Source organism: Penicillium cosmopolitanum (genome assembly GCF_028827165.1).
Source record: "Penicillium cosmopolitanum strain IBT 29677 chromosome Unknown utg000008l:1.0-4398992.0:1.0-4402845.0, whole genome shotgun sequence".
NCBI classification, from domain to species: Eukaryota; Fungi; Ascomycota; class Eurotiomycetes; order Eurotiales; family Aspergillaceae; genus Penicillium; species Penicillium cosmopolitanum.
In genome coordinates this window covers 1,943,577-1,971,368 of record NW_026622678.1, presented here as the reverse complement: position 1 = coordinate 1,971,368, position 27,792 = coordinate 1,943,577, and the positions used below count along the sequence as shown (strand labels likewise).

Genomic DNA, 27,792 nt, shown 5'->3' with positions numbered 1-27,792 from the left:
GATGCAGAAGAGTAGTAACCAGTCGTTAGTTAAAGTGTAGTAGTGTAGTAACTAACGCGGGTGACAAGGTATCATGTGACTGGAGCAATCGGGGCTGAGGAGTCACGCGATGCGGCACGCTGATTGGCCACCGCCCCAAAGGTCGCCCTTCCCGGCCATCGTCATTCCATCCCCATGGCCGCCCTCGGCGACACCCTATGATTCCCGCATTCATTGATTCCCCGCATCCTCTTCCCAAGCTCTTTTCTTGTGTGCTCCCATTCATCTGATTATGCGCTTCGTGGATTGTACACAATTTTGATCGCGATACCATGGAGCTCTCTCGGCAGGAGTACCCGGCGCTGCTGGTATGCTTGTCTCCTCACGAACCTCATCGAGTTCAACCTCGTCCTACCTGAATACCCACTGACCGCGGAAACAATGTTTCTATTGGTTTAGGCTACTCTGCATCCCCATCAAGCAACTACCATCCTCAATGATCGCATTCGAGTGATCAACAAAATCCATACGGATATCGCGGACTTCCTCCAGGTATGACGGCCGAGGTCTGGTTTCCGCCAGATCCCGTTCGATTTCACATTCTTGGGATATGCGGGGTGTGATACTGACCTGTACCCGACAGGAACGACGTCGCTTGGAAGAGGTTTACGCCCAGAGCTTGCGAAAGCTGGCGCATCGCCCCCAACTGGACAATGGCGCTGCACTGGGGTGAGTGGAATCGTCTTGGAGAGGACACTGTCGCCCGATTGGCAGCAATTAGAGTGGCTAATCGTCTTATAGTATATTCCAAATCCCCTGGCAACGAATTATCAACGCCACCGAAACCCTAGCCGTCTCGCACGAGACCCTTGCGAACAAGATTGAGGAGGACGTGGAACGGCCTCTCAGGGAGTACAGCAGCAAGAACCGCGACATGCATTCGATGTCTGGAATCCAGAGCAATCTGGCTGGATTGGCCAAGAATGTCGAGACTGCGCAGAAGAAAGTGGACAAAGCCAAGGGCAAGGGTACGAAGGGCGCAGACAAGCTAGCCAATGCGGTGGCTGAAGCAGAGGAGATGAACCAGCAATGGGACTCCCGCGCACCGTTTGTTTATGAGCAGCTCCAGGCCGCTGATGAGGGCCGACTCAACCATCTTCGCGATGTCCTCACACAACTTGAAACACATGAGGTGGACCAAGTTGAGCGGGGTCGGCAAGCCGCGGAAAGTTGTCTAAATGTTCTTCTTAACGTTGAGACCGCCGATGAGATCAAGACATTCGCCGCCAAACACGCTGGGGATCGGGTGCCTCTCTCGCCGGTCCCATCGCGGAGACAACAACCCCAGGCGGATGCTCCTCCTGTGGCCCCTACCACTCCGGCTGCAGTTTCGACACCTGTCGCTGAGCCACTTGAGCCTCCTCGCTTTCAGGATGATGCATCCAGCCAGCGATCGGAATCTGTGCAAACTCCTGTCCCAAGAGCGGAGACCACCCCTGCTTTTCAAACACCACCAGGTAAGCCATTGAATCGATCTATACTCTTGTCAAACGTGACTAACATGAATTTACTTCCGCGTTGAAGCCCCCGAGGCAGTTCCCAGGAACACTCCTTTGGGTGGCTTGAGGCGACTCGGCACCGTGATGAACCGTCGCAAAAGTGTGATCGGACCATCAGCTGGAAGTTATGAAAAGAAGTCCGAGAAAAGTACCGAAGTCCATTTGGTCCGTTCAAGAGAAGCGAGTCCGCCAGGGATATGCAAATCCCGGAATCGCCGCCAACAACTTCATCGGGTCGACCAGGAACAGCCTTGACCGAGGAATCAGCACGGAATCCCAGTGTTTCACAGGATCGTACTGGGGTGGAAGCCGCTGTGCCTGCTCCAGTTTCCCAGCCAGAGCCAACCACTATGAATGGTACTTCGCCAGAGGCCCAAGCTGGACTAGTTAGCAATGGCACTACTCAGGTACGTGGCATTCCTCTAAATTGATTTAGAACTTTGCTTACTGGATTCCCAGGCCCACGTTGATTCCGAAGGATTCACTGAACGGCCGTCAACCGTCGACGAGATAACGCGTGCGCAAAGAGAAGCATCAGGGTATGTGAAAACCTGTTCTGTGGTTAAGGACATTATACTTACGAAACCCTAATCGCAGATTCGAGGATTCTGGTATGAACTTGACTATTCGGGATCAACCTATCTTTGAGGATGAAAATCAGGCCCAGCAGGCAATGGATGACATGGCGAACACCTTGCGCATGGTAAGCAGTACTCCGTGACACCAAAACTCCCACGGTCATCGTACTCATACATTCCATAGCGAGCTCCGATGAGACGGAACGCAGGCACTATTCGGGGCCGTCGTGACGTACGAAACACGGTATTCGTTCCGAACTCAAGCGCCGAAATGACAGCAACTCAAGCCGCACCAGAATTGTACGCTCCGTCCTCGCCAATCAGACATGCCCCGTCTCCTAGCAATGCGACAGAGGAACATGCTATGTCAGACACCACGTCTATTCGCTCAGGACACACAATCCAGGGGGCCGCCCCTACTATTCACCCTGAGCTCCATGAGTCTGGTCTGAATGCATCCATCATTGAAACAGTCAGCGCATGGTTCTCTGAAGGCAGCGTGACCAAATCTATGGTAGTTGGAGAACTGGCTTTGGCCCACAACCCAATCCCAGGGACCACAGCAGACGCCCAGAAAATCCGTCTGGAGAATTTCCCAGTGTTGGAAAAGGTTGCCGCCAACCCGCACTTTGTTCACGGAGACACCGCGGATGAGAAGCGCGGTGAATACGACATTCAGCTCGGCAGCATTACTCGACCAATCCCAACTGTCGCTTTCAAGTACCAGCTGCACTTGGATCCTAATAACCCATCAGCATACTGTCCAGTTATCTTCAAGCCAGCCTGGAATCTACAAGAGCTCCAAGCCAGCGCGATTATATTCTATTCCCTCAACCCTGCATTCATCTCGCCATCTGCTGACCCTATCGTCTTGAAAAACGTCGTGTTGACTGTCGGCCTGGACACCTCCACTGAGGATGAGGTAACCAAACAGCCGCGCGAATCGGTCGCCCATGCGAGCAGCGCCGTCATGCACCCGAACTCGGGCGCCAGCTTCCGCCGCAAGACTTCTTCGGTCACTTGGAGGATTCCTGAGCTGGAGGTGAAGCCACCCGGCTCCGGCGAAGAGGGCAGGTTCCTTGTGCGCTTCTCCACCTCTACCCCGGGTCCTCGCAAGGGTAACGTCGAGGCAAAGTTCGAACTCCGCACCAATGAGACCGGTGCTCGCCTAGGAATCAGCCAATCTGTCTCTGACATGTCCACGAAAGAAGCCGATCCATTCTCCGATGCCGCGCCTCAGAGCCCGGCCCCCTCTGCTACCTGGCAGGAACTCCCAACTGTCCGTAAGCTCGTCGGTGGAAAATACGTCGCTGCTTGAATAAGTTTTTTGTGATCCATCTTGTTCATATATACCCTGTCTGGAGTCGAGTTGTTTCCTTCACATTTTGTCCTTTATCATGGAAGATGCGAGGGAAAGACGGAGAGAAAAGACTGAGGATGATTGATAATGTTTGCCCTTTTGCCCCTCCCCTTGTTTATGGCCCTTCTATCGGCTTTCCGTTCCTTGCAAATAGCGCGCCTTTTGGTTTCTTTTGTGAATTTGGTCTTGTAGCTAGGCATTTAACTTGCGTATGTACGTTGTGAAGACCTCGGTCTTACAGTTTTCGAATCGGATATTCTCTTGTTTATTGAAACTTATACATCATAACTCAACTCCACAACCACCACAAGCCTTCAAACAGACCAAGGTCGGACCGCATTCAAAAGATCCAAATGCACCTGTGCGTCACCAGTTCTCTTCAAAGCCTCCTCAAAGAAATCCGGCCCAATACGCTCACTAAAAAGCAAAACACTCCCCCAAATAAAATCAGCATAGCTTATAGTCTCACCCAAGAAGAACAGCCCTTCAGTCTGCTTCAGCGAAGCGGTAGCTTCACGAAGAACGGGCTCTGCCTCATTCCACGCTTTCTCCCCACCCTTCGTCTCCTCGAGCTCTTCAACGCTCATCCCGACAAATGCCTTGCGAGTCCGGTACCAGTGTTCCAAGCTGGCGTCGTTGAGAATTCGCTTTGGGACTTGGTTCAGGAATATAGGCATGATGGCGCCCATGTATTTCCACCAGAGAGCGTCGACTTGATCCACGATGCTGGAGTCTAGGTGGAGCGAGGGCGAGGGGTGTTTGCTTTCGAGGTATTCTGCGATCGGACGCGAATCCATCATGTATTTCCCGTCAGGTGTGATGATTGCTGGGATTGTGTAGCGTGGGAATTTCTCGTTAGGCGGAAGGCTGTAAGGGTAGTAGGTTAATATAATGTCAACATAATATTTTTTAGTATACTTGTAGACGTACTGGTTCTCCAATTCCGGTGTGATCTCGGGGTATTCCAGCTAGGGTGACTCATTAGCGATTGTCGTAGTTGCTGGTTTGTTCAATGTACCCAGCGAGTGTTATAGTCAATTCCCTTGAAGTTTAAGACAAGGCGAGCTATCAGGTGATACAATGTTAGCAAATTGCTGCACAATTGATTTGACCTGACTATGTATTGATTGACGACGCACTCTTCCAAGGGTTAGGGGTCCATGTCGAACCAGGCGACCTGCTCGCAAGGTCGTAGAACGTGTACTGGTTGGATGACATGGTTCAGGTCTGGGAGTTACTGGGCGTAAATTGAATTGAGAAGGAGTTGAGCAATGAGGAGATGGATTCCATGAACAATTGGAGGGGCATCCTTATTTATCAGCACGGGTGGAGATCATGCCGATCTTTCGGTGGTGGATACTCGTACTGTAGACTTCCTCGTACTTCCAAGGTTAATGGCCGAAATCCTGCCAAACAAACCCCGACAGTCGGGCACCGAATCTGGAAAGTAAGCATTGTGGTTTCAGAGAACTAATAGTACCACAGGGCAAATGGGTTTGGCGCTTCTTTCTAGTTTCTCACTGGGAAAAGCCATTAAGTGAGATGTGGTTAGTTTCATCTCGTATCGTTGAGTGGTGCATGTTGCTAGAAGCTGACTGTAGCCTTTAAATTTGCATCGACAGGGTGGAGAGTAGTACAAGTGGGGTGAAGTGACTATGGCTCTGACTGTGAATCGGACTAAGAGGCAGGGTTTGGATTATACTAGTAGCCTTCTGAAGTAGACTTCATACAGACAGCCATATATGGTACATAGACATAGTGCAGCGAAGCACAACGGATTACATCACATTAGATCCGGGCCGCTCTGGTCGTCTTATCATAAAAGTCCAAGGTCATAGCGGCCAAGAAGCAAGGTATATCCTTCCGTTCCTCCACCCAGAACTTGATCAAATGCTTGATCTCCATTGCGAAAAGACTATTCGGTCCCCGGAGATCTTCATCGTCCCGTTCTCACCATCGAAAACGATGGAGTTCTCACCTCCATCACCCATGCTACCAGCGCCGCGGGAGTTGGAGGGATCGTCGCCATCGCCGTGGCGGTAGGCCGAAGAAAGATGGAACATAGAAGTCACTCGAACACGGCCGTTCGGGAGGAAGTCAAGTTTAAAGCCGAGGAGAGAGGCGACCGCTTCGCGAAACTCGGAACTCTTGGCCGTCCAGATTTCTTTGAGACGACGCATGCGCTTCTCCTTGTCTGCAATGACGCGATCCATGTCCTGCATCTCAAGCTTGAGACTGTCAAGCGTGCTTACGGGGACAGCTTTCACGCCAGAGTTCTCCCCGCGGAGCTGAGCGAGAAGAGCCTGGTTCTCCGAACGTAGTGTTGTCAATGTGGACATCTTGATCTTCTCGGCCTCGGCGGTCGGATTATCGCGTAGTTCGAGAACACGAGTGCGCGACTTAGATTTGAGAGACTTAATTTGAGACTTGGCGGCATCCAATTCTCGACGTCCAAGTGTCGTGGCCTGCTCTGCTTTAGAGAGGGCCTCCTGCAATTTGCGGTTTTTCCGCGTGAGTACAGAAAGACGTTCACTGTCGACCTCGCCTTCTGCAGATGACAAGGGGCGCTTGGTACCCCGGGCCTGGCCATCATCTTGAGCTGGCGGAGGTGGCGCCTCCCTCTTGGAAAGTTCCTCGTGCGCCGTTTGGAGCTCATTGCGGTACTCATCCACAATTTTTTGTAATTGTGCAATCTGCTCCGCCTTTTGCTCGTCATAGCTCTTGTCTTCATTCATTGTGATTTCCTCCTCATCGAAAGCCTTGAGTTGAGCCCGAAGATATTCGACTTCCTTGACAGCCAGAACACGCTGTCGCTCCAGCCGTGACTTAGCCCGAGCCTCAGCTGCTGCGGGGGCTGCACTAGAGCCATTGGCAGAGGAAGAGGCGACCCGTAACTTTTCGATTTCTTGGCGAAGGGTAGCTTTATCATTCTCCAAGATCCTAATCGCTTCATCCCTCTCGAGGAATTGCGCATCAACAGTGCCAAGTCGATCAACCAGCGTCGCCACTTCAATTTGCGCCTCTGCCAGCGCTTTGACAACCGCTTCAGGAGAATCGAATTCAGCCGATTGATTGTTGTTTTCAAGCAGGCTGGTCCAAGATTGCCGTTCATCCTCGAGAACCTGTTTCTGAATCTGCAGTGTACCGACCTCGGCCTCCAAGTCTTTCATAGCCATTAGCTGGTTCTCGAGTGACCTCTTTTGCTCCTGGACCACCTCGACATTCTTCTGGACCTTCCGTAGATATTGTAGTTCCGCGCCTTGTTCCCGACCCGTCGTCTCCAATTCGCGAATATGGCTGACTTGTTCAGAAAGTTCTCTTTTTAGAACGGCCAGTTCTTCGGCATCGCTCCCCTCCGATTTCAGGCGAATGTTCTCCGACTCAAGCTCCGCAACTTCGGTTTCGCGTTGAGTCAACTTTTCTTGTGTTGTCTGCTGGGAGGTGCGAGCCGCGTGGAGATCATTTTGAAATTCCTCAATGGTCTTTTGGAGAGATGCACGAACGGTTTCCAGTTCATTTATCTGATACTTAGAGTGTCGCTCCTGGTCGGACAAACGTGCTTGTGAATCGTCTAGCTCCTCTTGTAATGCTTGTCTTTCATCCTGCAGTGTTCGGTTTTTGCGTTCGAGGCTCGTCCTGTCAGTGAGTGCCTGCTCCTGTGCCTCCTTTAGTTCCTTTGCCAGGGTTTCGCTCTTGTTGATGGCGCGATTCGATGCTGACTCTGCTGCCTGTTAAATAACACCGTAAGTGAAGGAACATTGAAGAATGTCAGGATGAGGATAACGTACTTGCGCTTTTCGGAAGTCCGCATCCGCCTTTATTTGAATCTCACGAGTCTCCTTCTCATGTTGCAAGGTTTGTAGTTCCTGTTCTTGCTTGATATTCTCGAGTTCGTATCTCAGGGTGCTGACTTGCACCCGTAATTCATCCTTCTCCGCATCTGTGTCTCGAGATTAGTGTCTCGTCGCGTCTTGTCTTTGTTAATGGGTGAATGGTTCCTCACCGCGCAATGGGTGTTGCGGTAAAGGTTGGGAATGGGTAGTTTGAGTAGATTGCCTCAGCGACCTTCGCCCACTTGCTGGAGTCGAGGGCGAGGCAAACCCAGCAACCAACTGGGATGCTGGTCGCGTCGACTGACTTGGGTCCATGGGGGGCCCCGGTGGTTGTGATGGCGGATGTGGCCTGTCTGTCCAAGGAGCGTCAGTGAGACTCGGCCGCGGACCAATTGTCTCGAACCCCTTGAGGAGTCACGCTTTGCACTCGAGTTCTTAAATCAAAAGGATAGGATTGAGAGTGTCTCAAGTGTGTTAAAGCTCACTGGCGACTGCGGCGGATGTTTGGGCCTTAGTCATCCGACCAGAGCTACCGGATCGGGACTAGCGTCTTCAGAAATTATTTCGGAGAGTTGCGCAGCGCACTTTTTTCTCTACACACCATCAAACACACCCCACCACCTCACGCCCCCGTTTTTTACACAATCGTCATAATGGGCAAGGACAAGGTCGAGAAGGAGAAGAAGCGCGCTGAGAAGAAGGAGAAGCGTTCCGAAAAGGACGGCGTTGCCAAGCCCAAGAAGGAAAAGAAGGAAAAGAAGGACAAGACCGCTCTCGCCGATGCGGTAGAGAAGGAGATCACCAGCCAAGTCCTCGAGGGACTGGACCAAGCCGCCGCTGCCGGTGTCGCCGAGGTTGAGGTTGATGCCATGGCCATCGACCGCCCCGTTGGTGCTGTTGTGCCTTTCGCCAACCCTCTGGTTGAGGACAAGCTGGCCAAGAAGGTTCTCAAGACCGTCAAGAAGGGTATGCCAATCAATCCCAATTCCTCGGAAGAATCATCTTTTGCTTCTGTCATCTTCTCGTCTGTTTGTGCTTGTAAATTTGCCTTGCTTCCCTCTGCAACATGCTGCAGGGCCAGTGCAATGCAAATCGAACGCATATTTGGAAAACGATGTGGATTGCCATCCAATTGAACTATTCACTAATCTATTTCTTATTTTACAGCTGCCGTCAACAAGTCTCTCAAGCGCGGTGTCAAGGAGGTCGTCAAGGCTCTCCGCAAGTCCGCCATCCCCGCCGCTAACGCCTCCATCGATATTCCCTCCGCGGTCGTCATTCTTGCCGCTGACATCTCCCCCATGGACGTCATCTCTCACATCCCCGTTCTGTGCGAAGACCACGGTATTCCCTACGTTTTCGTCACTTCCCGCGCTGAGCTCGGTGCCTCCGCCGCTACCAAGCGTCCTACTAGTGTGGTCATGGTGACCCCCAAGTCGGCTGGCAAGAACAAGGATGCCGATAGCGAGGACTTCAGCGGAGTCTTCGAGGAGTTGGCCAAGCTTGCCAAGAAGGAGTGCGAGAAGCTGACCGTTTAAGGTGATTGCTTGCTTGCTTTGTCCTTTTTCGCTTTTGTACCCACCTTCCTGGTTTGCTAGTGGGTTCACGTATTGTGTACAGGTTATGGTTCTCGTCTGATAGGACTGTGCATGTCTTTGGGGGTTCGGCCTTTGGGTTTCTATATCATTTCTTTTACCATGTTTGCTTTTCTGCTGTTCGGCGTTCTATCAACGGTGTATGAAAAAAGGCAGGAAGAATTCCCAATGAGAAATCACCCCATACATCCTTTTGAAACTACCATCGTACTTGTCAAAACACGGCACTTACCTAAGTGGGCCTCCATGCGATTTGGCTTGTCAGTGGATGACATTCCATGTGCGCAATCTGCGGCCCAGTCCGTGCCTCGGTGCTGCAGTGTTTTGATTGATTTCCATTTCATAGATTTCGCTGGTTTTAGTACGATACCACGAAGCAATCATCTAGTCACACAGCTTGACATTTTGTTGACATAGCACTACTATCTGACTTGCCAGGTAGAGCGTGACAGCACGGTTACACAGCCACTGGGTTCTAAGTTGTAATTGAACTTGCCTATCAGTTTCCGGGATCAGTGAACAAAAGCTCGGCTGGTAATCCCAAGTGTCAGTGTCACCACTTCGGGTGGAGATAGAGAAAAGAAATAAAAATGAGTGCAAAAAAAAAAAGTCCCGAATTGCTTCAATAATGGAAAACGGAACTCGCACTGGCCATTGCTAGCGTCGAACCTAGCCGATCGGCCTTGCATCCGACCCGAACTATCAGGCCGGTGGCGCTATCATTCCAGGTTGCTGAATCTGATCAATCCCTTTATTTCTTAAAAGGTCGAACAAGGGGGAGAATTACATACCGCACCACAGATGAGATCAAAATTGACCAATTAGAAGGAGAATAGACTCAAAAATCCCAACTAGCCGGATACATCTATCTTCTGCCTCGCCCCTCCTAGATTCAAGACTTAGTTTTCTGTCCAGATTTTTGGCGTCTGGTAGGTTGTACGTGGTATCTTTCTCGTCTAGAACTGCAGCCCTTGCGGGAGGTCCCCCGGTCACCCTGTTGCCCTACCCCAAATCGTCATTATAAGAAACGCCCACGTCGCCTCGTAAATGTAAGATCTCTTTTTTCCCCTTCGGCGTTCTTTCTTGCATAGTTCATACATATCATGCGTCACCCGACATTCGTTCTATAATCAACATATTCTCTCCTTAATATAATCGATACTATTTCCGTGCCGCTGAAGATGATAACCCTCTGTCCTCGGGCCTGGGCCGTGACTGTGCTTCTTTTGACAAGTGTGCATACGGCCATATCTCATCCCATACAATCATCGCAATGGGTGGGGAGTCGTGATATCAATGATGCGAACACGCAACACGCGCGTACGCCCTATGATGAGGGAAGAAGCTTTTCGTCTCTCGAGTCAGCACAGGCCAAATTCAAATTGGTCAGTTTCGCATCTTTTCCTGCCCATCGTTCAAAGCTCCGACTTTTCTGATACTCTATGAAGTCGAACTCAGTCAATAGTGACCCAGCCATTGAGGGGGAAGAACTCGACAACTCGTATACCCCGGGTGACGATGTGCCCGCTAAATCAGTTGTATCAGTCCTGATCCCAGTCTCACCCATCTCGGTCAACTCACATGAATTCTACGGCTATGACGATGAACTTGGAAGTGACCCCATCAATTTGGTCGAGGTGACGAACAAGAAATACGGCCAAATGTTGGGCCATCCGAAAATACCATATGATGCAATTCATGGATACGAGTCTGAATTCTACTCTTCGGGACCAAGATATTCGTCCGGCCACTACATAACGTTTCTCTCTTATCGAGTTTCCATCCCTCTTATGAAATTCTTCCCGGCGTCTTTCCCAGCATTCCCGCTCCCCGGTATTTTTACGACGGTTATTGTTCTTCTCGCCTTGGTGTGGGTTGCGATTTTGGCAATCGGGTTGGTTGAATTTGGCAATTATTTGTGGAACGGACATGATGAGGCGAATGAGACAGGACAACGCTCCGTTGAAGATGGGTTAGATGATGACAGTGAAGAGTATGAGCTTTCTGAACATAGTGAAATGTCGAAATTGCCTCTACATCCGGTCGAATTCCCTATGCTTGTGGCAGAGGGCCCCGATCACGAAGGTTCACTTTTGATGTCGAGCACCTCGGACTTGGAATCAGAATCGGAGGTTGACAATCATCGAGTCATTTGAGTCAGAACTTACTCGGAATATTTAGGCGATAAATTAATCAAGCGTATATATGCTATGCTAATTGGTGATCAATGGATCTTTGTTCAGAGTAGTTAAAGTAATTTGTAACTGTTTCGAATTTTTGTAAATATATTTTACATCATGTAAAGATATGCACTCATAATCCATCGTGAGCCCAGCTCCAGGCATGGGCTAGCTAGATTAACAAAACGCTTGCTAGCTCAGGTGAATTCAATAAAGCATTAAGGGTAAAAAAAAGGAGCCCTTTTTAAGCGCGCTGGTCCCGCTCCAGAGCTTCAAAAGAAGTCGGGTTGCCAACGTGCTCCTGACGAGGAACACCAGCGTTCAGCGCGCTAGTGGCGGTAGTCTGCTGGAACTTGTTGATAGCAGCGCGACCAGGGTCATCACTGGTGCCAATATCGGTGGTAAAGCTGGCATTCTTCGCAGTGGGAGAGTGGAAGTCACCTTCGTGAATGTTTCGGCCGTCGGGCTTCTGGTGCTGATAACCATCGGTTACATCAGCGATGTATGAAGGAGCCTGGCCGGCATTGTATTGGCTGCTTCCGCTGGCAGGAGTCTGATCTGCCAGACCCATCTGCTGCTTAGCAGCGGTCGGGCCACCAACGTAGCCGGACTGTGAGAGGTGGGCACCAGGGAAATCACCCTGGCCGCCGAGAGCTTCAGGGTACTTCTCCTGGCGCTCACGGTCATCACGAAGACCACCAACAGAGGCAGGGGGAAGCTTGGTGGCTCCAGAGGAGTTGCTGTTCTTCAAAGAGGACTTGTTATAGGATGTAGGCTCGGCGCCGCGGTTGTTGGAGAAAGCACCACCCTTGGCAACGGACTCAGCCGCGAGGGAGTCATTGGCGACAGGGCCTGAAGGCTCCTCAATGGGCTGCTGAGAGGCAAGAGGGTCGGTGGTGACCTTAGTGCTGCGGGTGCCGTGAGGAAGAGGAGTGCCCTGGAGATCCATATTGAAGGTGTATGAAGTGGAAGTAGAGAAAAGGTGTGCTTGATTTCACTGAGTTATTGAAGGGTGACAAGAAGGCTGATTGTACAATTGATTAAATCAATAACTTGAATAGGATGAAATTGCGCGAGGTGATAGTAGATCTAAATAGTCCTAGGTCAAGACCTCTTAGCAACATATGAACACATACCTACTGACCAGCTAACGGGCCTACGACGTTCTCGTAGAAGGAAGAACTTGATATCACAATGAGTGATGTCACGCTTACGATTCCCTCATGGCCTTCAACAGATTCCAGCATGATCTTTATCCTACAGCAGCAGTCACATCAACCAGTCTTGCGATCGAAGCGTTCTTATTGGCGGGTTCTTGAAATCTGATCAAAGGCCGGCGGAACCGCTACGTCTGTGTGGGGGCCCTGTCCATCAATTTTGCGAGAAATTCGTTGTCAAAGAGGAGACAGAACTCCACATGCTTAATGCATCGTGGATCCATGAGTTCATGAGTAATGAGACTTTTAAGGGTCTGGAATTGAAACTGGGCAGATATCAAAGTCGAATTGGCGGTTGACGTCAGGGCTACATAATCACGTCAAATTGCCACCATTCCCGAATAGGTAATCTTTCACTTGTACACTGCAATCATTTGCAAATGGTACGAGGATTATTCTGTTGCATAGTTTATCTGTGTAAACTCAATGTTTTACGACTGTCCTATCACTGCAGATCATGCGGGTTCACAGTTCGCAGCAATTTCAGATAAGTTGTTGGCGCAGCTCGGTCGAGAGTCGGAACACTGAGCGACCGGCAAAAGCAAGGCTACAATATACATACGATTGACGTTTGAGAACGGTTTTGAAGCTAACTTAAATTACTAGTTATTGGTAAATGTGTATTTTAATTCATTCGCTCGTAATTTGAGTGCAAGTAATTTGTGCAAAAATGAATATCGTACATGTGATGATGGATACAGTAGTCCATCGCCCATTATCCATCGAAATCATTCAACAAGTGTCGCTAACAGTGACCTTATCAGATTATTTTAATTTCCTTTTGAACTCGGCTTTATTTGGGTGCGGTATTCTTGTGCAGCTCGGACCCAGAGACACGAACGCTGCTGCTGGCGGTAGATGGCCCGCGTAGAGCGTCATCGGCACCAATGGAGGTAGGACCTTCAAGGCGACCGGAGCCGACGTTGACAGTTCGCTGGTCGGAGGAGTTCCAGTCACTAGCAACCGGAGGATCCTCTGGCAGAGGCAAGTTGGCCTTGGTCTCGTCGATCTGCTTCGACTTGTTGGTGTTTTGGTCGATGATAGACTAGGATACAAAGTATTAACGAGGGCCAATTCCCTTTTCTTGATGATAAATTCTCACCTTCATATTGGAAACATCAGAATCGGCAGGAATCTTTCCACCATGCTGTTGGGAGACACGAGACTCTTCCTTGCGCAAGTCCTGGCGAGTGGTGTGGTAGGTCTGATCGGACATTTTGGAGGTATGGGAAGGTTTTGTTCGGGAAGGTTTTGTTCGAGAAGGTTTTGTTCGTAAAGAAGAAGGTTACTTTCAAAATTGGATATTCTAGAATCTCGAAGAGACCTAGTAGTACTCTTATAGTATTCCTATAGAGTGTGATAAGAGATGACGTTTGCCCTTATGACGACATAACGGCAATCCAGACCATGGATACGAATAACATATGCATTGGAGCCCTCAGAAAACAAGTCTAAAGCTCACTATCCTTGGTTATTCGAAATGCCCCGCAAAACTTGAGTCGACGCTTCACTTTCTTACTCCACACTTGTAACCAATATTCTATCCTTCTTCGCTGCAATTATCATGAATGCCAACGGCACTCTAAGCAATGAAATCATAGATATGTAATCTAACTTATGTCCTTACCAAGATTGGGTAGTAAATATGGCATAATGTTATGAAGCTCATGCTTCAAATGTTTGAGCTATCCTACATACAGACCTTCCGATTCACCGGAAGAATTCATGAATTGACGAAATTGATCAATTTGATGTAACGAGTAGTATGAATTCCGAATAAGATTTTAACCAGAAACACTGTTCTCATCCTCTACGAGACAATTGAGTATGCCAGCAAACGCTAGTGTTACTGTGTGCTCTGGGATATACATGAACTTATGCGCCAATATGGTCTATATTTCGATCTTATTCTATTTTCAATCCTATCTGGTTCATCCTCTTCAGTTGTATACTACAGGCTGTCGGCGACCAAAATGGGAGGCGGTGGGTGTTCTGCCGGTACCTTATGTTTGCACCGTCTGGTCTGAGGCTAACTACTGTACGTATCCAAATAGCCTGGCTGTAGTCATGGCCTAATAGGCGTCGCATTATGTATGCGCATGCGCCGATGAAAGAAATCAAAAATTGAAGCTGACTAGGTTCCAGGCTGTTGGAGATCATGGTATTTGTTCAGGGACCTGTACTTAAAAATTACCGCCTTCTACTTTTGAATGGCAGAAAATGATTCTTATCGCAACTCCGAAGTCCTCAGATCAGATCGCTTGGCTTGTGCAGGCAGTCAAGAGGTTTTCTTTGTTTGTTGTTTTGGTTTCTACACCGGTCGGAATATCTTAAGATGCCCCGTGATCCCTTAATTGGCCTAGTCGGCAAGGTTCGTCGCCCCATACTCAAATCGTGACCCCGCTGACCATGGAGGGGCACAGCCGTCGAGTGGGAAATCTACAACATTGAACAGTTTGACCGATGCCACTTCAAAAGTCGGTAAGTACATGCTCGTTGTGGTATTTCTATGATCGACCTTACTGATTTTAATTCGTTCTCTAGGCAATTTCCCGTACGTCCACCTTCCATTGCTCGAGCAAGGACGAGCACCCCGGCTTATCGAACAAACCTTGCGCTAACAATTGACGCTCGGCAGCTTCACGACCATTGATCCCCAGCGAGCCATTGGATACCTGCAGATCGATTGCCCCTGTCAAAGACATGGTATATCCGACCGTTGTCAACCAAACTATGGTGGATGCCACGAAGGACGACGTTCCGTTCCGATTGAGTTGCTAGATGTCGCCGGACTTGTTCCTGGAGCGCATCAAGGTCGCGGGTTGGGCAACAAATTCTTGGATGATTTGCGTCATGCGGATGCGCTGATCCACGTGGTGGATGTGAGCGGTACCACTGATGCCGAAGGCAAGGCTACTCGAGGATATGACCCCTCCGTGGATATTGAGTGGTTGTACTCCGAGATCGTGCGCTGGGTCCTGGGTAATTTGATGGAGAAATGGTGAGTTGGAGCCATGAAAGGATTCTACTAGAAATGGCTGGTCTAACAGGTATTTTCAGGGGATCAATCAAGCGGAGACACGTCGCAACGAGTCAGTATAATTCTTTCGAGAAATATGCCTCATGCCTCAACTACTAACACTATATATAGAGGCGAACCCTGTCGACACATTACAAGGTCAATTTTCAGGATACGGAAGTACCCCCTCCGTTGTTGCCCGTTGTTTAGACAAGCTTGCTATGAAGGAACCTCTCGAGCACTGGTCCAATGAGACCGTGGAGCTTGTGGTTAAGACATTTATCAACGAAAAGTTCCCCACGGTGTATGCTTTGAACAAAATCGATCACCCGGATGCAGATAAGGTACTATTTCTTGTTACATATTCTTGGGATCCGCATGTGCTAACCGAAGCCATAGAATGTGAGCAAAATCGCCAAGATGCAAGATCCCCAGAGCATCGTGCTCTGCTCGGCCATATCAGAGGTTTTCCTCAGACGTTTAGCAAAACAACAATATGTCAAATACGTTGAGGGAAGTGAGTTTGTGGACACGCGGGAAGATTTGATCGAGATGGGCGAACCAGATGGTGGAGGCCTGAAGGAGATGGACGAGAAGTTGAAAACGTGAGTTCGCAACCCCTATGGCAGATAAGGCTCCCTACTAACCAAATTCATCAATAAAGCCGGGTGGAGAACCTGAAAGATATGGTGTTGTACCGATTCGGTTCGACCGGAGTCGTGCAATGTCTTTCTCGTGCTGCTGAGCTACTGGGTCTTGTACCAATCTTCCCCGTGCGAAACCTCCAGACCTTTAGCTCCGGGTCAGGTTCAGCGGTATTCCGCGATTGTGTCCTAGTCAAGAAGTAAGTGTTGTGGCGGTCTTTTTATCCGAGGACTTGCTGACAACAAGCAGAAACAGTACAGTGGGTGATGTAGCCCGAAAGGTCATGGGAGATGTGCCCATTTCCTATATTGAAGGAGTCGGCGGTACTCGAGTATCAGAGGACGACATTGTCGCTGTGGGGAAGCACGATGTAAGTCTTTATCACTGGTCTCTGTATCAGAAAATCCACTGGACGGACATATTGATACTAATCACCATTTTCTCGCAGATCCTATCATTCAAGGTCGGTCGGTGAAGCAATTACTATATACCTATTCATGAAATTCAACAATTTTAGAAGCACGAACATGCGCTCCGATAAGGCAATGAATCTGCAGGTTTTGAAGTACAGAGTAGATCGCAATCCCACTCTTCATGAGTGCTGATTTAGCCCAATAGAGATCCAAGAGACATGAATTTGGTAACTAACCGCCCTTCTGAAACAACAAATTAGGTCAATACTTTGGCAAATGTTTCGTCGGGAGAGAGTAGTAGGAACTCACTCGAGCTCGCTCGTCATTCATTCCGATTATGGGCTCTGGTGCAGCAGGGTGCTCCTTTTTGGCCTTTGCAGCATGCTTACTACCACCTCTCTCTGTTGTCGCACCAGACTTTGAGTCATCTGCGATCCATTCATTGGCCTTCCTCTCCTCCAACCCGGATGCTACTGCCGCGGCTCCTGGATCCCTTGTGTCTCCTTTCTTCGCCCGCTTGACAGAATTGTCCTTGATATCGTCACTCCGTCCACTAGATTGTGCATAGTTTTGAGATCGGGTGTAGAACCACTGGCAGGTGAAATTTGATGGCCTCCGAGTCCTCAGCTGCCGCTGGCAGTGTGTTGGTGGCGGATGTAATCGATTTCCATGGAGATATATATTCCGAACTTGAACTTGAAGTCGCAACATTTCGAGTATCCCGCAACGACTTGTACGTATGTGTTATGCTTCACAGTGCTCAGCCTTGAAAGTTCTTAACAGTTTGAACTTGAAGAGAGATTTTAATTAAGTTGAATTGAACCTTGGGGTGTGCATCTAAAGCTGAACCTGTGACTGACAGATGACAAGCTCGGGTTATGACGTCAAATACTGTAATAGAATACCAGGGAGGCGTCCCAGTAGAAAGTGACAGTCTGGGAGTTAAGATCCATGCTGCATACACAGGAGTTTCTAGGACAGAATCCGTGGAGGAAGCTTGTGCTTGAGAAGGCCTGAATCTAATACTAGTAGTTATGGCTGAGTCTTGACGGGTACTATGTCCTGTAAATCTGCCACCAGAATGAGGATACATCCTCCACTACTTTATTCCCAATATTATTGAATTTAAATGAATTTCTCATGTTGTGACCGGTATGCGATGCGAGCTAGTGCCGATAGAGCGTCCGATGCAGAGTTCCTGCGCCCAGCTGAACTGTGGAGACCAATAGGTAGGGTGGGTATGAGGTGTTGAATGTATTAAATTAACAAGCGAATACATATTTGAAAAGAGAACAAGACTTAGAGATTGAGAAGTAGGATATAACTGAGAAATTGAACTATTTCCAAGGTTTTGGGCCTGGGATGGACCTGACCTTACGACAATATCTGATATGTTCAGGTCCCAATTTGGTTTAGCGTTGTGCACCTGCCCCGTGTCTCCCAAGTTCGCGGGCGCGCTAATGTTAACATAACACCGCGAAGTGCTATCTTTAAGTCAAGTAGGGTCGTTGTTGTTTAAAACCAACGCATCATCGAAGAGGAAAACTTGATGAAGGACTTTTGTGATCGAAGCCATTTATTTATTATCCAAAACCCCACCGAACTTCTGCCCCTTTGGCGCGATGAGGCGGCAATATCTTCCACTTCAATCCCTGCCTGCCTGGGCTAGGCTTAATGGGATTGTTACGAATGGCGTTGCTTTTCAGAATCTAAGCTCCTCAGAGAGTGATACTGATAAAGGAAATGCGATCGTGGCAACAGAAGAAAAGTCTAGTCATGAGAACGATTCTCTTCCACAGGTTCTCCTTCAAGTCCCGCGAGAGCTGGTACTATCATTGGAAACGGTGCAGGACTATTCGAAATCCGATCAAGATTTTCGGGAAGTGCTTGAGGCTTGTGGTGGATTTGGAAGGGTCTGTTTCGTCTTCATTCTGCATACACTGGCTGTAACATGTACTGACAAGCAACAGACGACCAGAGGGGCAATCATGCTATTCCTTTTGGTTCAGATCACACATTCCAGCCCCGACACGAAGCTTCAGGTGGGGATGTCTAGCCCATGGTCTGAGTATATTAAATTCTTTCCACCGTCATTCCCGCTGCCTACATGCTATAGTGACGAGGAACAGCAATTGCTGAGGGGAACATCGCTCGCTGCGGTTATCGAGGCCAAGATTTCCTCACTAGAGCTGGAATTCAGGCGCTTACGCCAGTGTACGGAGAACATCCCATGGTGTCGACAGATCTGGTGGGAGGAGGGAACAGGCAGTTTAACCGAGGATGATTGGAAATATGTTGACGCTGCCTATCGGTCGCGTATGGTCGACTTGCCGGGTAGTGGACATGCAATGGTTCCCTGTATCGACATGGCCAACCATGTCTCTGGATCAGATGTGCGGGCGCTGTATGATGCAGACTCCGAGGGCAATGCAATTTTGCAGCTGCGTTGGGGTAAGACCATGCGCCCGGGAGAAGAAGTGACGATATCGTGAGTTCTTCTACGCTGACACCTGTCTGACTATCTACTGCTTTGCTTTGACCAGCATAACATGGAGCATATCTGACATGGCTGGCTCCATTCTAGTTATGGCGATGAAAAGCCCGCATCTGAGATGATATTCTCCTATGGGTTTCTTGAGAGCGATAGGACCGAGGAGAGCCAAGTGCTCTTGGATATGCGCGTGCCAAAGGATGACCCCTTGGATTTTGCCAAGAACTTCATGTGTAGCGAGATGCCAGGGATCCGTCTGTCCATAGTCTCTGATGCTGAATCATCGAGCCATGTATCCTGGGACAGTCCCCTCGTCTGGTTGGCGTGTGTGAACGAGGAAGACGGTCTTCACATTAAAGAAATCATGAGTCATGATGGGTCGGAGTTCGAAACTAGCTGGAAGGAAGAGACCCTCACGTCACCTCATCACCTCCGAGAACTTCTCGCCGCTGATCCATCTTGGGATATCTTTCAACTTCGAGCTGTTGTGTTGCTGCTGGAAAAAATCGAGACTCAGCTTTCCCACGCCAGAGAAATGAACCAGATTGTGGGAAATCTGCACGAGGAAATGATCCAGTCACTTTTCCGTCCTGAGATCTTCAGTTTGATATCTCAATTGAGGAAACTTGAAGGAACGCTGCTCGAAAAAGTCGTTATAGACCTGGAGAAACAGGTAAGTGGATTACTTGCAACACTTTCCAGCTTCCCTTCGAATAGTACTACTAGTATTCTATGTTGAATGTTGCGCGCTGACTGAAATCTAGAAAACCGAATTGATGAACTCGGAAACGGTCATAAACTATTTGATCCAACAGTCTCAAACGGAGGAGGTCGAAGACTTTTCATGACATAACCATGAACACAGAGACAAGAAACTTGACAAGGGACGAGAGCATCACAAGGTCGATCCCCACAAGATCTCTTCCCAGGCAACTAGACTCGCCCTTCAATAGCGTTCATCTAGTCTAAACACTATTCAAAACGGAGAAGACACGCCACTACATAGGACAAGTTTGAGTGAGAACAGGCCCCAATAAAAATACCTCTCTGCCAATGAGACGAGGCTAAATGGCGCTATGACGTGGGCCATGGATTAGTCGGGCTTTTTCAATACCTAGTCGGCGGGGCCTAGAGAGTACTGATCTACGAGGGACGACGTACTGAAGGTTGGGAGGCCTTCACCCCAGCTCCAGCTTCATTTGCGGAGTCTCCAGAGATGCCAACCCTTGCCTACTCATGGCGAAATTCGGCGCAGGGTTCTCCAAGGAAACTTTGGAGATTTATTCCATTCTATTCCATCGCACGCTGCTGCAAGCAACGCAAGCATACGCATATGTAGAACAGGCTCGATCACGACCTGCTTGTGACCAAGGTTCCTTATGAGCTTGAATGGGCTCGGGTGAAACATCGGCAGTGAGAAGTGAACGGAATAGGAAACAGTAAATATTCAAGGTCAAGGTCAAGGTCAAGGTCAAGTTGGGCCCTGCAGCAGCGTGAAGAAGGCAAACTCGGCAGCGGCGGATGCGGGCGCAAGTGTGGAGCCGATGAGCATCAATCAACCGTGGTTCTGGTTCTGGGGGAAGTCTCGCACTTCTCTCGGTCAAAACTCGCTGTGGCAATCCCTGGAAAGCGTCCTAATCAATTCACAATCATTGGCGCCCAGGTTCCCCAGTTCCCCAGTACCCCGGTGCCGTTGCCATCTTGGAATGTTAGATCCTCCACGGGGGCTTCACTCTTGAAACAAGATCGGATCATGATCTTGAACAAGAACCGGTCGGGGGAGCGGGTGTTCGCCACGATATACGCCATGCCACATTTAGGCTTACGGAGAACAATGCGACCATTAACCGCTCGCGTTAGTGCCGATGATCGGGGGCAGACAGAGGGGTCTGTGACAAGCACAAGAGGCGTGCCGCGTGTGACACGGAGGTCCGTCTCGAGACCATCCGTTCCCCCTTTTTTGAGTCGCGCGCACGGCATCATATTCCTAAGCTTGAGAGAGCAAAGCTGGGGGCAAATGTTGAAATGAATTGAAACTGAACCATGGACTGATGCCGATCGGATGTCTGTGGGTTTTCGTGTGTTCAGACACACTTCTCTGTATGGGACCGGGGAGGATTTTCGGATGCGGCAGCGTTAGATGGTTGTGCGGATCCGAGAGACTCCGGGGGTGGTTACTTTACCTTTACGAATGACGAAGGGTTTCGATTTACTCCGCGCTGTTCTCGTCTGGCCAGCTGGAGGGTATTATACGATACCCCCGGTGACCACATCGTTGAGAATCAGGATCATATGTAGCCAAGGCGCGAGAGTGTGGAGTCTGGGGGACCTCGGGAGATCTATCATGATCACTTGCTGGAGATCTGGAGAAGCAGATGCCTAAGTACAGAGCATGTGCTCCGTATACTCTAAACTTGGGACAATAGACAAATGCATGAGAATACGGGGTAGACGGTCCCTCTGGACGGTAGATGATAGCCGGTCGATCAAATCCGAAGCCCATACCCACACCCACCCTCATACCGATGGGGAAATGCTACAAAAAAAAGGAGGCAATTAACCTTTACCTTGACGGAGATTGTCCCCACTACGGAGCAGGCGAATCCTGACACTCGTAATCTCACTGGATTGGGCAGTTCGGCGGGTCAGCATCGTCTTTCTCCACGCTAACTGACTCAGCCGTGAATCCCCCCCCCTCCCCTTCGCTATTCTTCTGTGCTTCAGTCCCTTTGAGGCAAATCTCGATTCTACACCTATCCTATCCGTCTTGTTCGACTGTCGAATTCGAAATCCCTCCTACGTTCATCCTGTCGCAACACCTGTCCGAACACCAACCAACAACTCTACCGCGGCGGCCGATGTGCCCGTCTGTCCACACACAATGCCTGGTATCCTGCCCATGAAAGTAATCAAGGTCGGTGGCACCGGTACTTCAAGTCGAATCGCCCAAGCCTGTGACCGATGCCGAAGCAAGAAAATCCGCTGCGATGGCGTTCGTCCCTGCTGTACACAATGCGCCAACGTCGGTTTCGAATGTCGAACGAGCGATAAATTGAGCCGCAGGGCATTCCCTCGTGGTTACACCGAGTCTCTTGAGGAGCGTGTGCGAGCCCTGGAAACAGAAGTCAAGGATTTGAAGGATTTGCTGGACGAAAAGGACGAGAAGATCGACGTGCTGTCCAGGATACATTCTTTTTCGTCTCCGTCACAAAGAGCTACCTCGGCTCGTTCGCCGACAGCGTCAGCGTCAGCATTGGCGCATACACCGAATAAATCACCTAGCTTGGATACCTCGGAGGGAGTTGTTCATGTAGCACGGACTACTGCACACCCATCTCCCGAGAATCCTTATACGGCCCTTTCTAGTACCCAGGGCTTTGCTGGTATGTTTGAAATCATCTCCGATACAGTCGGAATAAGACCAAGATCTAACACAAGACAGATGTATTTACCAATAAACTTGTCAGCCAAGAAAAGGCGACATCCAAGATTCCCACTCAGGCACTAACGAAACTGTCGCCTCCGGTATCTCGGGGATCTTCGGAAGCTGTCAGAACTCCCCCCCGCGGCTATTGTCCGATCAGCTCATCAATATTTTCTTCCAAGAATGGGCGCCGCTTTATCCAGTGGTGCACAGACCGACTATTCTTAAGGCATATGAGCAATATCTGAATAAACCCGACTCTTTGAAACAAAATTTGCCGGGCTTGGCTCAGTTAAATCTGATTTTCGGAATCGCGAATCTCTCGTCTAATGTAAGTTCTGTGAATCCACACGTCCTAAAATACAAATGCTAAACAATCACAGTCGAGAACTACGCAAGACCCCACTTTTTTCGAAGAGAACTGGACTAGTACCCTCGATACGTTTATGGGCGAATCTTCTATTGATGCCCTGCAGTGTTTCGTCCTGGCCCAAATGTATTGCATGACAAAGGGTGACTATAAGAGTCTCCTTCGCTATCGTGCTTTGGCTGTGGATATTTGCCATCAGCTGGGACTGTACGAGTCCCAGGAGAACGTGACATCAAACCGACTTGAAACAGAAACTCGGAAGAAGGTGTTTTGGTGCCAATATGTCTTGGACCGGTATGCATTCGCTTGCAATAAAAGTCCTCGATCCTTGCTGACAGTGATAGATTTTCTTCTGCTTTGACTGGCATGCCCATCCTATTGCGCGAGTCTGATATCCAGACCGAGTATCCTGTTGATGTGGATGATGAGAATGTCACAGAATCTGGATTCTTGCCAACCCTCCCTGGCGAATCTACTCGCCTCTCGAGCGCTCTAGCGCTTTTTAATGTGTCGCGTATTCTCACAAAGGCCTTGGAAGACCTATACCCGTCACGATCTAGCTACGACATGTATGTGTCGAAGATGCGCGCCGTGTCAGGACAGCTGGACGAGTGGCTTAAGATGCTGCCTCCGCATCTCCGCCTCGAGTTCTCTCAAGATAAGCCTAGCACCAACGTCACAAGCAGCAGGTCTCCTTTACTGGTTAGTACCAGCCTAACTCTCAACTTATTTTTTTTTGGCTTTAGATGCTAACAGCCTCCTAGTCGCTCTTTTACTATTTTATTCGATCTTTGATCCACCGCCCTGCTGTCTGCTTCGCGGAGGAGAATTTGCGCTCTCCGTCAATTTTGGCCATGTCCGATTCTTCGAAGCATATTATCCAAATTCTGCAGCTACTGGATGAGCGCCGACTTTCTCTCTCTGTCAGCATCAACCGGAAGGAATTGGTGTTCCTTTCGGGACTAGGACTGTTATGGCAAACACTCAGCCTGAAACGGGACAGCAAGCTGTTGAAAGACAGCCAGAAGCTGCTCGCTAATGTCGTAGAGCAACTCGAGCAGGAATCGCCCGTGGCTGCCTCTGAGTTTACTTCGCTTGCCAGTACTTTGGTCTTCCTCGACACGAAAACGCGAGGAGCCGCGCAACCTAGCAAGGCTTCACAAGAAATGGTGGCGCCGACTCAAAAGCCATCCAGGTCACCGAAAAGGCAACTCCAATATTTGAAGGCTCGTCTCACGTCGAACGGCAATCGTGAGGAATCTCCCAAGCAGGCTGCTTCTCGTCGAAACACTATTTCCGGTGCTAGCCCTCCGCTTGGGGCCCAAGCCCTTCGATCTCCTAGCTGGACCAGTCTCCCTCCTCAACAAGACCACTTCTCTTCATCTCAATACCCGATCGATCACGGTCGTGCCTCTCTGGATCTCGGATCGGACCCTCGCCTCACATCCTCGACTTTGGGTTATGATTACCAACGGGCGATGTCGACTTCAACCGCATCGGATGTTACTAGTGGCACGAATGGCGCCATCACAATGGCGGATTGGGAATACGTGCTGAGCGATATGGATCGCGGGTATTCCAATATCTTCACTGGTATCTACGGAGGCAGAGAATGCGGCGAAGACCCGGGCCCATTCGCCTCAATCACGGCAGAGTATGCGCAAAAGCAAAATGACGGTACCCTGTCGATCCCCCAGCCGGTGACGGATGTGCATGACCTGTCTCCTAAGGCATGGTCTTCGAGCAGCGGCGATTTCGCTCCATGTCAGGACCATGTTGCGCAGAGTGTTTTGAGCTATTCTGGTGAGAGCATGGGAAGCGCCGAGGATGCAAATCTACATCACTTTGGCGATGCCCCGGCACATCCGGACGATCTTGGTCTGATTGACCCCTTCCAGGCTATTGCCATGCCGGTCGAGGGCGAACTTGATGAATTTTCTCTAGTCAATGGCTGGGATCGACGGCTGGCCGTCTGATTGTTTAGGATGCCTTGAAATTGAATCGTTCTCCTAACGGAGGACAGAATGATTTTCTTCTTTTTTGCGATATGATGATACCTTGGTGGCGTTTCGATATCTTCTCTTGGATGGATTTGGAGTTGGCTGCTATCTTTTTTCCTTGGACATATATCACCTGAATAGTATTCGAAATGCACATTTCCTAACCTTGTTACCTAACCAAACTTTCTCCTACTTACATGACTCCTTCCCCTGGACTCACGCCTTCCGCTTGCAGCTTCACAAGACACTGTTGGTCAATGAATGATTCAAGTTGCCCATGTGCGCCGAACACTTCCGGAACACCCCTAGGAACTATCTCCTGAAGACTCATGTCATAGACAGGAACGCGACGGAACATCCGCATAAGTCATCACGCCGGCCGAACCAGCGGATTGGGGGGAAATTCCACCAAGGCTCTGTAACCACCAATCTCACCACTTACGATGAAGACCCAATCAAGTCGTAGAAACCGCCACCCAGAATTGATCCCATCACGCGGCACCCACGCTTCCGCGCCACCCCTACTCGTGGCCATAAGGTCTAGCTTCGCTAAATGTGTGGATGCCATGTTTTCAACCATGGTCGAACCCCTCCAAATAGGCAGACCTTTACAGACCTGCCAAATGCGCTTCCCCACTTCCCCGGATTCTCGCTCATACGATCAGTCGTACGGAGATGGCCGCCGGCCGTGGAAGAACACCGGCGAGGCGGTTCTACAAATGAACGAGTCATCATCTCCCCAATCAGTTCACTCGAGCGATTTGCCTCCCAAGAAGAGCTCCAAGGTCCAAGAAATCAGGAATCCCCAGCTATGCGCAGCCACATGCGTGTCGGTACCAAAGCTGGCCCCGGATATCCTATAGCTGGGTGAGGTATTAAAAGGGAGATCCCGCATATTTGACAATCCTTTGCAATTTACAATTTTACACTGTTTATCTTCGCTTTGCAATACATTGTTCAGATCAAGATATTGGGTTCAATCTTCCAGACTTGTCTCGATAGACATCCGACATCATGAACTTGAAGAACATGTTCCAGAAACGGGCACAGGATCTCGAACCCAACCACCCGCCACCGAGAGAATCTGTCGGGGAATCAGTCTCCACGGTTGATCGCGAGAAAGCTCTTAATAGTAGCGATATCGTCGATACACCTATTCCCCTACTCACCTGGCGCTCCTTGGTGATGGGCCTTTTCGTGTCCATGGGTGGATTTGTGTTTGGTTACGATACTGGCCAAATTTCCGGTTTCCTTGAGATGCCCAACTTCCTTCAACGATTTGGACAACTGCAATCCGACGGGACATATCATTTTAGCAACGTGCGCTCTGGTCTCATTGTTGGCTTGGTAAGTATGCTATGTTTGAAATGACTTGCGAACTAGAGACTTGATGCTTACTTTTATGACAGCTTTCAATCGGTACTTTGATTGGGGCTTTAGTCGCTGCGCCTATTTCTGATCGCACGGGACGGAAGTGGTCTATCAGTGGTTGGTGCGTCATTCTGTGTGCTGGTGTCACTGTTCAAATATCCTCTCCTGTCGGGAAATGGTATCAAGTCGCCCTAGGTCGTTGGACCGCAGGTCTGGGTGTTGGCGCATTATCTTTGCTTGTCCCTATGTATCAAGCAGAGTCTGGCCCTAGACACATCCGAGGATCACTGATCAGGTATGTATAGATCTTATATGCCACTAGACAGTCTATCCTGCTCACACCATACCAATATAGTACATACCAACTCTTCATCACCTTGGGAATTTTTGTCGCAAACTGCATTAATTTCGGAACCGAAGCTCGCAATGATACTGGTTCATGGCGCATCCCTATGGGTATCACCTATCTATGGGCTCTGATCCTCGGAATTGGCATGGCGTTCTTCCCAGAGAGCCCTCGTTATGACTACCGACATGGAAAAGTTGAAAAGGCCATCATCACCCTTTCAAAGATCTACGGAGTGCCCCGCAACCACCGAGCTATGAAGATCGAATTCGATGAAATCAAGGAAAAACACGACGAGGAAGTTCGCAATGGCACAGCCACCTGGGTCCAGCTCTTCAAAGCACCGACAATGTCCAGACGCGTTGCTGTCGGAGTAGCTCTACAAGCGCTGCAGCAACTGACCGGCGCCAACTACTTCTTTTACTACGGAACTACCGTCTTCAAGGGCGCTGGTATCGCAAACAGCTACGTCACTCAGATGATTCTAGGCGGTGTCAATTTCGGAACTACCTTCCTGGGTCTGTATCTGATCGAGCATTACGGTCGACGCCGGTCTCTGATCGCAGGTGCTCTGTGGATGTTTGTGTGCTTCATGATCTTCGCTTCCGTGGGTCACTTCTCTCTTGATCAACAATTCCCCGAGCGCACCAAGTCAGCCGGTGTAGCCATGGTTGTCTTCGCCTGCCTCTTCATTCTCGGCTTCGCGAGTACATGGGGTCCAATGGTGTGGACGATTATTGCAGAGCTTTATCCTTCCCAGTACCGAGCACGCGCTATGTCCCTCGCAACGGCATCTAACTGGCTCTGGAATTTCCTTCTGGCCTTCTTCACGCCGTTTATTGTTAGTGCGATCGACTTCCGCTTTGGATACGTCTTTGCTGGATGTCTCTTCCTTGCTGCTGGATTGGTTTATTTCGCCGTTATTGAGGGCCAGGGCCGGACCCTCGAGGAGATTGATACCATGTATCTCATGAAGGTCAAGCCCTGGAAGAGCTCCAAGTTCGAATTCCCGGCAGACCCGAATGTTATGCGTGGGTCTTTTGATAAAGCCTCAGGGGCTGGTTCTGCGGCTCATGTTGAGCCGACTGGTGGTGTCCAAGAGGAGATACCTACAATCCAGGAGACTCGTGCTACGGGTGCCGGAGAAGAGTTGTAGTTTTACTTCAAGTTTTCATTTACTTTACGTATTATGCGCGTTCTAATATGTATTTTTAATGCTACTCGTATTTTCTATCTCTTTTCATCTTGCCTCGTTTTTTCTGGGTCTTAAGGGAGGACATGGTCTTTTTGGGTGCAGACTTTTCATACAATGATATACGTGTATCTAGTCTTGAGAATATCTTTGCAAAATTTGAAGCAGGTTCAGAAATGAGGTCTATTTTCCCTTTAAGCTCATAACTACGGATCAAACT

The 27,792-nt window shown here is 49.4% G+C and overlaps 13 protein-coding genes across 13 annotated transcripts; 7 read left to right on the top strand and 6 right to left on the bottom strand.

Annotated features, from left to right (window-relative positions):
* Positions 1-311: 311 nt before the first annotated feature.
* N7509_007312 (uncharacterized protein) lies at positions 312-3,434 on the top strand (the record flags this gene model as incomplete). The annotated part of the gene is given in 9 exon segments (XM_056631949.1): positions 312-347; positions 439-531; positions 623-708; positions 781-1,496; positions 1,564-1,703; positions 1,715-1,945; positions 1,998-2,077; positions 2,136-2,241; positions 2,301-3,434. The coding sequence occupies 9 exon segments, from the start codon at positions 312-314 to the stop codon at positions 3,432-3,434; spliced, it is 2,622 nt and encodes an 873-aa protein (XP_056487500.1).
* A 356-nt stretch (positions 3,435-3,790) lies between these two features.
* On the bottom strand, positions 3,791-4,694 carry N7509_007311 (glutathione S-transferase family protein; the record flags this gene model as incomplete). Its single annotated transcript, XM_056631948.1, has 4 exons — positions 3,791-4,343; positions 4,407-4,444; positions 4,495-4,541; positions 4,616-4,694. The coding sequence occupies 4 exons, from the start codon at positions 4,692-4,694 to the stop codon at positions 3,791-3,793; spliced, it is 717 nt and encodes a 238-aa protein (XP_056487499.1).
* Positions 4,695-5,362: 668 nt separating this feature from the next.
* On the bottom strand, positions 5,363-7,624 carry N7509_007310 (coiled-coil domain-containing protein MAD1; the record flags this gene model as incomplete). Its single annotated transcript, XM_056631947.1, has 3 exons — positions 5,363-7,204; positions 7,265-7,416; positions 7,480-7,624. 3 exons carry the CDS (start codon positions 7,622-7,624, stop codon positions 5,363-5,365), a joined length of 2,139 nt encoding a protein of 712 aa, XP_056487498.1.
* Positions 7,625-7,962: 338 nt separating this feature from the next.
* On the top strand, positions 7,963-8,847 carry N7509_007309 (uncharacterized protein; the record flags this gene model as incomplete). Its single annotated transcript, XM_056631946.1, has 2 exons — positions 7,963-8,275; positions 8,477-8,847. 2 exons carry the CDS (start codon positions 7,963-7,965, stop codon positions 8,845-8,847), a joined length of 684 nt encoding a protein of 227 aa, XP_056487497.1.
* Positions 8,848-10,085: 1,238 nt separating this feature from the next.
* Positions 10,086-11,060, top strand: N7509_007308 (uncharacterized protein; the record flags this gene model as incomplete). Its single annotated transcript, XM_056631945.1, has 2 exons — positions 10,086-10,289; positions 10,353-11,060. 2 exons carry the CDS (start codon positions 10,086-10,088, stop codon positions 11,058-11,060), a joined length of 912 nt encoding a protein of 303 aa, XP_056487496.1.
* A 268-nt stretch (positions 11,061-11,328) lies between these two features.
* On the bottom strand, positions 11,329-12,033 carry N7509_007307 (uncharacterized protein; the record flags this gene model as incomplete). The annotated part of the gene is made up of 1 exon (XM_056631944.1): positions 11,329-12,033. One exon carries the CDS (start codon positions 12,031-12,033, stop codon positions 11,329-11,331), a length of 705 nt encoding a protein of 234 aa, XP_056487495.1.
* Positions 12,034-13,094: 1,061 nt separating this feature from the next.
* On the bottom strand, positions 13,095-13,517 carry N7509_007306 (uncharacterized protein; the record flags this gene model as incomplete). Its single annotated transcript, XM_056631943.1, has 2 exons — positions 13,095-13,346; positions 13,404-13,517. The coding sequence occupies 2 exons, from the start codon at positions 13,515-13,517 to the stop codon at positions 13,095-13,097; spliced, it is 366 nt and encodes a 121-aa protein (XP_056487494.1).
* Positions 13,518-14,636: 1,119 nt separating this feature from the next.
* On the top strand, positions 14,637-16,440 carry N7509_007305 (Ygr210 GTPase family protein; the record flags this gene model as incomplete). The annotated part of the gene is made up of 10 exons (XM_056631942.1): positions 14,637-14,672; positions 14,725-14,782; positions 14,846-14,855; positions 14,940-15,302; positions 15,362-15,393; positions 15,453-15,664; positions 15,720-15,925; positions 15,985-16,164; positions 16,215-16,335; positions 16,414-16,440. The coding sequence occupies 10 exons, from the start codon at positions 14,637-14,639 to the stop codon at positions 16,438-16,440; spliced, it is 1,245 nt and encodes a 414-aa protein (XP_056487493.1).
* Positions 16,441-16,609: 169 nt separating this feature from the next.
* N7509_007304 (uncharacterized protein) lies at positions 16,610-17,089 on the bottom strand (the record flags this gene model as incomplete). The annotated part of the gene is made up of 2 exons (XM_056631941.1): positions 16,610-16,621; positions 16,688-17,089. 2 exons carry the CDS (start codon positions 17,087-17,089, stop codon positions 16,610-16,612), a joined length of 414 nt encoding a protein of 137 aa, XP_056487492.1.
* A 911-nt stretch (positions 17,090-18,000) lies between these two features.
* On the top strand, positions 18,001-19,717 carry N7509_007303 (SET domain-containing protein; the record flags this gene model as incomplete). The annotated part of the gene is made up of 5 exons (XM_056631940.1): positions 18,001-18,291; positions 18,349-18,446; positions 18,495-18,866; positions 18,963-19,542; positions 19,634-19,717. The coding sequence occupies 5 exons, from the start codon at positions 18,001-18,003 to the stop codon at positions 19,715-19,717; spliced, it is 1,425 nt and encodes a 474-aa protein (XP_056487491.1).
* A 790-nt stretch (positions 19,718-20,507) lies between these two features.
* N7509_007302 (uncharacterized protein) lies at positions 20,508-20,852 on the bottom strand (the record flags this gene model as incomplete). The annotated part of the gene is made up of 1 exon (XM_056631939.1): positions 20,508-20,852. The coding sequence occupies one exon, from the start codon at positions 20,850-20,852 to the stop codon at positions 20,508-20,510; it is 345 nt and encodes a 114-aa protein (XP_056487490.1).
* Positions 20,853-21,299: 447 nt separating this feature from the next.
* Positions 21,300-24,639, top strand: facB (C6 transcription factor FacB/Cat8; the record flags this gene model as incomplete). Its single annotated transcript, XM_056631938.1, has 7 exons — positions 21,300-21,316; positions 21,549-22,252; positions 22,312-22,394; positions 22,454-22,624; positions 22,677-22,957; positions 23,008-23,365; positions 23,428-24,639. 7 exons carry the CDS (start codon positions 21,300-21,302, stop codon positions 24,637-24,639), a joined length of 2,826 nt encoding a protein of 941 aa, XP_056487489.1.
* Positions 24,640-25,677: 1,038 nt separating this feature from the next.
* Positions 25,678-27,536, top strand: N7509_007300 (sugar porter family MFS transporter; the record flags this gene model as incomplete). The annotated part of the gene is made up of 3 exons (XM_056631937.1): positions 25,678-26,010; positions 26,073-26,273; positions 26,340-27,536. 3 exons carry the CDS (start codon positions 25,678-25,680, stop codon positions 27,534-27,536), a joined length of 1,731 nt encoding a protein of 576 aa, XP_056487488.1.
* Positions 27,537-27,792: the final 256 nt, after the last annotated feature.